Source organism: Emydura macquarii, unplaced genomic scaffold (genome assembly GCF_026122565.2).
Source record: "Emydura macquarii macquarii isolate MOO-44397 ecotype Brisbane River unplaced genomic scaffold, CSIRO-AGI_Emac_v2 contig_1790, whole genome shotgun sequence".
In the NCBI taxonomy this organism is placed as follows: Eukaryota; Metazoa; Chordata; order Testudines; family Chelidae; genus Emydura; species Emydura macquarii.
In genome coordinates, this window is record NW_027131927.1 from 1,013,302 (window position 1) to 1,023,096 (window position 9,795).

The 9,795-nt window shown below is 59.5% G+C and overlaps 1 protein-coding gene across 1 annotated transcript; it reads left to right on the forward strand.

Annotated features, from left to right (window-relative positions):
• The first annotated feature begins 1,284 nt into the window (after positions 1-1,284).
• Positions 1,285-9,581, forward strand: QPCTL (glutaminyl-peptide cyclotransferase like). Its single transcript, XM_067556530.1, has 7 exons — positions 1,285-1,528; positions 2,524-2,670; positions 5,438-5,725; positions 5,982-6,134; positions 6,328-6,427; positions 7,000-7,116; positions 7,919-9,581. The coding sequence occupies exons 1-7, from the start codon at positions 1,334-1,336 to the stop codon at positions 8,062-8,064; spliced, it is 1,146 nt and encodes a 381-aa protein (XP_067412631.1). The 5' UTR covers positions 1,285-1,333; the 3' UTR covers positions 8,065-9,581.
• The last annotated feature ends 214 nt before the right edge of the window (positions 9,582-9,795 follow it).

Here is a 9,795-nt window from a genome sequence, read left to right on the forward strand (position 1 = left end):
GCTTTGGGATCCATGAGTCGGTCTGCATGGTACGTTCACTTTCTCAGTGGAAGCCGAGATTCTTACTCCATTCTGTGACTCCAGGAGCTGGTGCTTTAAGAGAAACGCCAAATACCAGGGGAACTGTGATGAAACCACAGGAGTTGGCCACATGGCAGCACCCTGTGTGTGTCACAGTCACACAACCTCACACACTGTGCTCTTGGCCATGTGGGATGGGGGCAAATCCTGTGATAAACCCTGTGCCCTGGGTTATACAGCCCAGGAGGAAGGTCGAACGCAGGGACCACCCTCAGTGGTACACATCAGGTTAGCTCAGTGATGTTACCATTGCAGATGAGGCCTGTGCCAGCAGCAAGGGGGTTAAATCCAGCTGCTGTCAGCTGGGCCCTAAGCGCTGTTTTCCTTGCCAGTATATTGACACAGGGGCACAGGGGGCAGGGGCACCTCTATCTAGTCACCCATCCGTCCCTGTACGCTCCCCTGCCCTGGGATTTCCAGCTGCAATAGTCAGTCTGTCCTTCTGTCCTTCCATGTGCTTGCTCTCTCCATATGGACCTGTCGTCTGTCTCCAGTCCCCCCCAAGGCCATGTCATCAGGGCCCAGTGGGGGAAGGGTCGGAACTATGGGTATGGGGGGGGGTCAGACCCATGCGTGTCAGGGGGAGGTTGTAACCATGGGTGTATTAGGGGACGGGGGTATCAGTCCCAGGGGTGTGTTGGGGATGGTCAGACCCATGGGTGTGTGTGGGGGGGTACCAGACATGGGTGTGGGAGGGGATGTACCGATGGGTGTGAAGCAGCAGGGCGGGGGGGGGGGGAAGAATGCGGCCCATGGGTGCATGGACGGGGTGCACCCAGGGGTGTGTTAGGGGAACAGGGGTTGGACCCATGGGTGTGTGGTAGTCGGACCCAGGGATGTGTTATGGGAAGGGGGGGAGGTCAGCCACAGGAAGCAAGAGGGGAGACGGGATAGGATATTGCACGTTTTAATGGTCCACTGTGAGATGAGGTGTCCTTATCTGGCCCCGCCCCCGCCCCCGAGTGGGCGTGTCCTGCTCTAATCCCGCCCCAAGGGCGTGGTCACACCGCCTTCCCATATGCGGACATGTCCCCGCCCAGAGGGGCGTGGCCATCCACGGCCCCGCCTTCTGTGGGCGGGTCTTGCGGATCACTCCGCTCACAAGCGGGCGGGGGCTTTATCTCGCCCCATATTGCCCCGCCCCCTGCCTGCGGCGGCCCTCCCTGTGGGCGGAGCCTGGTCGTTCTTCGCCCGCCCCCCATGGCCGGGGCCGGCTGTCTGCCCGCCCGCAGGAGGAGGCGGCGGAGGTGTCATGCGGAAAGGGCCGGGTGCGGGGGGCCGGCGGGTTCGGGCCCCCGGGGGGGCGCCGGAATTCAGCGCCCCGCCGCGCCGCACCCCGCCCCGCCTCCTGCTGCTGCTGCTGGCGTTGGCGGCCGGCGCCGGCCTCTACCTGGGCTGGGGGTCCGGGGCCGGCGGAGGGCAGCCGCGGGGCCCGCCCGGGGCTCAGGTGAGGGGCGCGGGGCCGGGGGAGGCTGCCCCGAGGAGCTGGGGATGGGGAGTATGGGGGGGGCAGGGTGCTCGGCGCTGCGGGGTGCGTCGCAGCGAGGCACGGAGGGTGCAGGGGGGCTGCGTGGGGCAGAGCTGTCTAAGGTGGGGTGCTGTGTGGAGGATCCCGGGGGGGGGGGGGAAGCAGGTCCCTGGCTAGGGGGCATGGAGCTGGGCCCCCGGGGGGGGGGTGCCCGTGACCTGCAGCTGCCCGGAGCCCGCAGAGAGGCATTACTGATGTCCGTGCTGGCATCTCCCCTGCGATCTCCCCGCTGCCCTTCGCCCTTTCTCCCCCACCCCTTCTAGTCAGGGCAGATCGGGGCCCTTTAATTCTTCCTGGTTCTCCTGCTCTGAGTCTGAGGCCATGTCAGGGGACGTGGTGAGAGGGCCACCCCCCCCCCCTTAGCCGTCACTGCCTGTATTTAGGGCGCCCCAGACATCCTACCCCCAGTCAGGGAACAGGGTCCTGTTGCGTTCGGTGCTGTGTGAACACAGAGGAAGGAGACAGCTGCTGGTCCAATGAGCCCCCAATTCACTGCCTATGTGGATCCCCCTACTCCCAAACCCATGTCCTGCTGGGCACGGCACCCTCCTCTGCTCCGTAGGGTGTGTGCCCCTTGGACCTTCCCGCTCTGCTGGGCGATGGCACTTCTCAGCCCCATGGATCCCTCCCCTCCCATCACCTGGAGGGTGACCAGTTGCAGAGGGGAAAATTTCTCCTTCCCCCCAGGGTCCTGCTCTCAAGGACACCTTGTCTTAGCCCGGAGTTATGGATTGCAGTTGCGTGGATCAGCATAATCAGGGCTCAGGGGTCTCTGGGGGAGATGGGACCTTGTCCTACTGTGTGACCTCTCTGCTCTTGCCTGGGTGCTCTCTGTTTGGTCTGTTCCCGGGGGGCGGGGGGGGGTGTTGTGTTTCGAATGGTCCCTTGGTTTCTAGCGGTGTCCCTTTCCGCAGCTCGGCCACAAGCCCCGGAGCCTTTCCAGCAGCCAGGTGAAGCAGCTGGCCTCCCTGGTGGACCTCCAGCGCCTCTGGGGCTCCTTCCTGAAGCCCATGCTGATCGAGAGGTACCCTGGCAGCCCGGGGAACAGGAAGGTGCGGCAGGTGAGTGTGGGCCGTGGCCAGGAGAGGCCTTTGGGACGTGCTCACCTGCATGTCTTGGTGTCCTTGTGCCAGTCAGGGGCCAGGCTGGAGATCGGGGCGCATCCCGGCTTAGACACCCAGAGACGTGGGACCGCAGAGTTTGCTCGGGCCCTGCAGGCACTAAGGGTTTGCCCCAGCTGAAGCCAGTGGCTGGAGGCCAGGAATTGCTTTGGTGTAGCTTTGTCTGGTTTCAGGCTCTGGTGCAAACTGCGGCTTTGCCTCCCTGCATTGGAGACCTGGTTCTTTGCTGCCACTGGTGCGAAGTGCGTGCAAGACACCAGCCAACTCGGTATCCACATGGCACTGGTGTTAGTGATTGCATGGGGGAGAATCCGGAGTAACCTTGGACAAGGGCTACTGAAGAAGCTAAGTCGTCGTGGCGTGAGAGGCAAAGTATTGTCTTGGATCAAAATCCGGCCAGGAGACAGGAAGGAAAGAGCTGATTAAGTTATGTCCACACTGCAATAAAAGCCCCGTGGCATGGTCGGAGCTGGCCCAGCTCAGCTGATGCGGGGTGGAGCTGTGGGTTTATAAAATTGCTAAGTAGACATTCAGGGATGAATGAGAAGGGATGGTCTCAGAGTTTGGACTCCAGTCTGAGACCAAACATCTACACAGCAATTTTTAGCCCCGTGAGCCAGGGCAGCTGACCCAGGTCTGAGACTCTGTGCCGCAGGTTTTTATTGGAGCGTAGACTGTTGCCTGGGGATTGGTAGGTTCTCGTCCCAAGATCAGGCCTGGTGTGGTTAGAATTACCAAGACCGGACATGCACGGTAGTGACGCTCACTTTTGGGAAAAACCATCCGTTTTTGTAATAGTTTTAGTAACGCAGTTACAAACACTCCCAGCCCAGCCAGGTAGACAGAGCTCACACAGAACGAGCATCTCGGCATCTGTATCCCCACGCCTTCCCTTGCAGAACAACCTGAAGTGTTAGTCATTCTCTTCCTCCCCCGCATCTGTGTCACCATTATCCTGGCATCTCCCAAGGCATACAGGTTGGGATCCAGCTTTCACAATGAATTCTACTGACACCACTGTGGCTAAGGCATATTCGGTAGGGGTTTCAGCTCCTTATCTGCAATTCCTCACCCTACTAATGTTGGGGGGTCCTCCCATCGGTCACTAGGCCTTCTACCTCAAGCTTTATTAGCGTATATGTCAATTGCCTTTGTATTCTTGTGGCTGGATAGCTGCTGATGTTCCTCTCTTAAAACCTTTGGAGTGGGTATAAACTGACATCTTGTGGTTACCAGTCGGCTGTTGAGGCGTTACAACATTCTGTCCTGGGAGATCTTGTGGGCTAGGTGCTTAGCGTCTTACTTTGAGGCTACTTGTGCTTTGTTTAGCTAAGCTATTGTCTTACAGGCCTGAGGCCTGCATTCTCATTGCATTATGCCTTACCTAGCCAACACCGATAGGCTGCATGCCGTACCTCACCTGCTCAGTTTTTGTCAGGTTCCGCCGTAGGTCCTGGGTTGTTTAACATATTTGTGAATGATCCGGAAGTTGGAGGAGTGGCACAATTTGCAGATGGCCCCTTATTTAGGTTAGCCAGGAGCAGAGAGGCTGTGGGGACTTTCAGGGAGACTTGAGCCAGCCAGGGAGACGAGCAACACGCTGCTAATGAAATTCACCAGTGATAAATGCAAGGTAATGCACGCTGAGGGGAAAATGCAGACTCCTCAGGGGGTTCTAACCCACCTGGATCGACTCAGGATAGGGACCTGGCGTCAGTGGAGACGGTTCAATGAAGAGCTCCGCTCAGCGAGCAGCTGTGGTCGAAAGACCTAATGAGACGTGCAGGCGTGTAGGGAATAGAGTGGAGCATATCATGGAGAATGTTCCAAGGCCTCCAGTTGTGGGGCAGCCCCATCGGGGCGTTGGTCTCCCGTCTCACACGGGATAGCACCGAACAAAAGGGGTTTGGAGACGGGACTGAGCAGAGCCTGGAAAACCTCTCGGGTGTAGCTGGGAACAATCGGGATTGTTACACTAGAACGGGGACGAGTGAGAGAGCTCACGGCAACAGTCTATCAAATAACGGCTGGTCTGGAGAGGGGAGATGGGATGCTTCTGTCCTGTGCCTTGTGCGCCAGAACCAGGGGACGTTCCAGGGAATTAAGAAGTGGGGGAGTCAAATCTGGTAAAAGGAAATACTGCTTCACGTGCTGCGGGATTAGCCCGTGGAACTCACTGCCACAGGAATTCACTTGTTCTGAGAACTTGATAAGGTGCACAAACAAACAGGACGTTTGTATGGAGAACAAGGATATCCAGGGGCGTGGTGGTAAGTACCCACAGTCTGGCAGAGCCTGCTCCAGGGTTTGAGCCGGTCTCTGAACTCTTATGGATAATCACCCTGGAGGCAGATTATCCTACATCAGTTCCTGGCGGGGTTCTGTCACCTTCCTCTGAAGCAGCTGGTGCTGGGCTCTGCCAAAGGCGGGATACCAGGCTAAGCCAGGCCATGGCTCTGATCCCATCTGGCAGTGCCAGGGGTCCGTCTCGCAGCCGCCTAGCCCCGTTGCACCGGGCTGCTCCCTTTGGAGAGGCTGCCCATCTCTCCACCCCTACCCCTTGCCTCAGAAGGGTGAGACAGGCCCCCCCGGCTGGGCACCATGACAAGCCTCCCTGTTGACACCCCCCACCCTGCTGCCTCCCAGCTGGGTGCCTTGAGGGCCTGCCCCACCGGCACACTGACGGCCTCTCTCTCTCTTGTCCCAGCTCATTGTGGATAGCCTGAGCAGGCTGGCTGCAGGCTGGCGGGTGGAGCTGGACGCCTTTGAGGACCGGACCCCACGGGGCATCGTGGGCTTTGCCAACGTGGTGGCCACGCTGGACCCTGCTGCCGGGCGGCGCTTGGTCCTGGCCTGCCACTATGACTCCAAGTACTTCCCCCGCGACCGGCGGGGCCGCACCTTCCTGGGGGCCACCGACTCGGCCGTGCCCTGCGCCATCCTGCTGGAACTGGTCACGGCCTTGGACAGGGAGCTGCTGAAGGCCAAGGAGCTGGTGAGACCTTCCCACGTTGGGGGTTCTGCTGTTGGCTTGGGGAAGGGAGTGGGATCTAGTGGGTTAAAGGAGGGGGAGCTGGGAGCCAGGACTCCTGGGTTCTATCCCTGGCTCAGGGAGGGGAGTGGGCTCTAGAGGAGAGGCCTGGCAGCTCGGACTCCTGGGTTCTATCCCCTGTTCTGCCGCTGTCCTGGGTGCAGTCCCCTCGCCTGTCCGGAAGTGCTGGGTGTTGAGCGAGCCCCACGTCTCCCTGCAGAGCTCCGAGGTTACGCTGCAGCTGCTGTTTCTGGATGGTGAGGAGGCCTTCGGGGAGTGGAGCGAGACGGACTCCTTGTATGGGGCGCGCCACCTGGCCGAGCACATGGCAAAGGCTCAGCACCAGCCGGGCACCAGCCAGATCCAGGCTATGGTGAGAGCCATCCGCCCTGCCCCTCAGAGGTGGGGGGTCCCCTGGGGAGCTCCACAGAGGGGATCCTGCCTCCTGCAGGCTGAGGAGGGGGCGGGATCATTGTCTGCACTGGATCTTGTACCAGTCCCTACCTCAGATCCTCCCAGGGGTGACTGGGCTCCCTTGGATTTAACCCTTCATTGCCTCCTTGCAGAGCTTGTTTGTCTTGCTGGACCTGCTGGGGGCCCGTCAGCCGACCATCCAGAACCACTTCCCCCTCACTGCCTCCTGGTTCGACCGGCTCATTGGCATTGGTACCGTGCCTTCCTTCCTCGAAGGGGTGGAAGGGGAAGTGGGGGGCTTGCCCTCTGCTGTAGGGAATGCTCCCCTCCCAGCACCCATAGGGGGACAATTTGCCCCCTCCCCAGTTCTGCTGTTACTACATTTGTCTGATAATGAATAAAAGTGCCTGGGTTCGGTTCCCAGAGCTAGGAGAGGAGTGGTGTCTAGTAGTTAGATCAGCGGAGCTGAGAGCCAGGACTCCTGGGTTCTGTCCCCAGCTCCAGGAGGGTTGTGGGGTCTAGTGGTTAGAGTTGGGGTACTGGGAGCCAGGACTCCTGGGTTCTTTTCCCAACTGTGGGAAGGAGCCGGAAGTTGGGGATTCAGTCTGTGGGGCTGTAGACCAGGCACCTCTCACCAACACTTTATTTCCATGCCCTTTAAAAAAAACCCAACACACAACTACTTGTTTGGTTTGAAATCCTCCCTCCCTTCCCCGCATTCTCTCCTGCTTTCGGAGGCAGCACCATCTCAGGGATCTCTGGTGTGAGCTCTTGGAGGTCCCGGAAACCAGCCGATTCCTCACCCTCTGCTCTTTGTCGCCCAGAAAAACGTCTGCACAAGCTGGGCCTGCTGCAGTCCCACCCCCGTGAGCAGTTGTACTTCCAGCGGGAGCCTGCATACGGGCCTGTCGAAGACGACCATGTCCCCTTCCTCCGCAAAGGTACCTGCCCCTTGCTACTGGGCATGCAGGCCCAGAGCAGGATGGATGCTTGGGGGGGACCATCCCTCGACGAGCCAGGGCGGGATGTGTGCAGACAATACGTGATGAGACTCTCCCAGGCTCCCTCCACAAGCCTGGCCTGGTGGATGGAGCAAGGGACTGAGACCTGGGTTCCGGTCCTGGTTCTGCCACTGCCCTGCTGGGTGACTGCCTCTCTCTGCCTCAGTTTCCCCATTTGTAAAGTGGGGATGATCACGCTGACTCCCTTTGTAAAGTGCTTTGAGATCCACTGATGGCAAGGGCTGTGCAAGAGCTAAGTATTATTTACATAGCTTCAGGGACTCGAGGGGGTGAAATGCTTTTTGTTTGCTTGCCTGGGACGCTCCACCCCAGAGGTAGCTGCATGTTGAACGTAGGCTCTGAGATCCTTGGGGGGCAAAAGACTTTATAAACACCACTGCTACCTAGCCATTTGGCCTAGGCCCATTTGATGTCTCTGGCCAACCCAGTTCCCATAATGCACCTGGCCAGCTGTTTGATGCTAGGTCGTGGGAGCACATGGCTCCTGAATGCAAGGTCAGCTCATGCCTTGGTGCCTGGGTTTCTAGCTCCATCTACTGAGCCCATGTGTGGGTTTAGGGTGTGTCATATGTTGCCCTCCAGTGGCCGGGCCACATGAAGATAACAGTCTACTACTACTGCCACTAGTGGAGCTGAGTAGCTCCAGCAGTAGAGGCTTGTGCTTCCGGCGCTGGAGGTCCCCGGTTAGATCCCCGCTGACCGTCTGTGCATCTGTCTGCAGGAGTGCCAGTGCTGCACCTCATCGCCACCCCCTTCCCATGGGTCTGGCACACGATGGAGGACACGGAAGAGAACCTGCACCCCCCGACCGTGGAGAACCTCTGCAAGATCCTGGCTGCCTTCCTGGCCGAGTACCTATGGCTGTGAAGGCCCAGAGCATCCCCTGACACAGAAGCCGACCCCTTCCTGGGCCACGCAGGCTCCTTCTTCCCTCCTGGGCTGAGATCAATGGGGCCAGCAGCCCCAAAACGCCTAGGGACAAGGCAAGGCAGCTTGTGGCCTGGGAGGCCTGAAATCAGAGACGACCCGTGCCTGCTAGCAGTGGGGGGGCACCGTCCTGGAACAGTTTGTCATGCTTCCTCCAGGCAGCTCCCCACACCCTGGGAAGCAGGGGCCCCTCTCTGTAGCTCCCCAGCTGTTCCTCCTCTTCTTCCTGACTGGTGCAGCTTGCAGGCTTAGCTGCCCCCCAAGGAGGGGGCCTGGCCACACCATATGACTGAGCAAACTGGGGGTGGGCATGTCACTACGCATGTCCCTCCCCCGTGTCACGTCTGCCTGAGACACCGTAGGGACCAGGCAAGACAGTGCGTGGCTTGTGGGGCCCGGGCTGTGGCAGGGGTCGGGGGAGTTGTTCGGGTGCTGGCGTCCCAAGAGGAGGATGGGAACGGAGACTGTGCTGAGAGCCTGCCTGGGCCAGGTCGGGGGGCTGCAGTGGGGCTGGAGCTGGCCCAGGAGAGAAACCTCTTGCCTGAGCCCCTTGAGATCTCTGAAGAGGCCAAAGCCCATTGGCTGGGCCTTCTGGGCTTTCACATGCCCTCTCGATCTCCGGCCGCTGGGGTCTGGATTAACCTCCCAGCTGGCCGCACCCCACCGGGCCCAAAGCTGAAAAGCACGAATAACGGGGATGAACTCAGGCTGTGCCCGGGATAGGATACCAGGGACCATGGGGGGGGGGTCCCGGCCTGTGCTCTGCGCAACGCAGCATCCAGCTGCCGGCCCGCCAGGGTTTGTCCCTGTCTCTGGGGCCCGTCTGGTGCAGGGGCGCCGGGTTCCCAGCCTCCCTCGGGCTGCCCCACAGCAAATCTCGTAACGAAGAGCTGCCCCCTCAGTCCTGCTCCCCCTTCCCCTCATTCTGGGCAGCCCCGGGCATCAAGGGAGTGGGACGCTGCAGCTGGCATGGTTGTTTCCTTCCTCCAGCTCCTTCCCTCCGGTCTCCAGCCCTCCGGCCTGGGCTGCCCCCGCTCGCATCAGCAGGAGCAGACCCCAGCTCTCCTGCCAGCTTCCTTAATCTCAGGGCTGTCGGGCTCGTGGCTGAGCCTGACGATACTGGGCTAGACGGACCTTTGGTCTGACCGGGTATGGCCGTGCTTATGAAAAGCAGCGCAGTCTAGTGGGCGGAGCACTAGTCTGCAGCTCTGGGGTCTGTTCCCTGCTCTGCCACGGACTGGCCCTGTGAGCTTGGACAAGACCCTGTCCCTCAGTTTCCCCTTCCAGACTTTGTCTAGACAGACTGTGAACTCTTTAGGCCGGGGACTGTGTGTACGCCACCTTGCGCAATGGGGCTTCTTGGTGCCAATCTGATAGATCTAATCAAACCCTCTGAGCTCTCCCTTTCTATCCCGATGGCTTTTGGGTGGGGGGTTATGATTAAATGGGAGATGAAATGATTCACTGAGCTTTTAATTTTTCATTTGCTAGAAACGGGTTTAGTTTTCGCTGCTCAGTAGCTTCCAAACAAAGCAAGTGCTAAGCCGCAGGATCAAAGGCAGATTGCGTTTGAATTAACAAACCCTTTGTGGGATTCTGCGAGCTACCCAGAAAGCTCCGTCCCAGGCATCGGCTGTGTGATGATCAAAGCATTTCGCCCCCTCCCTCAGT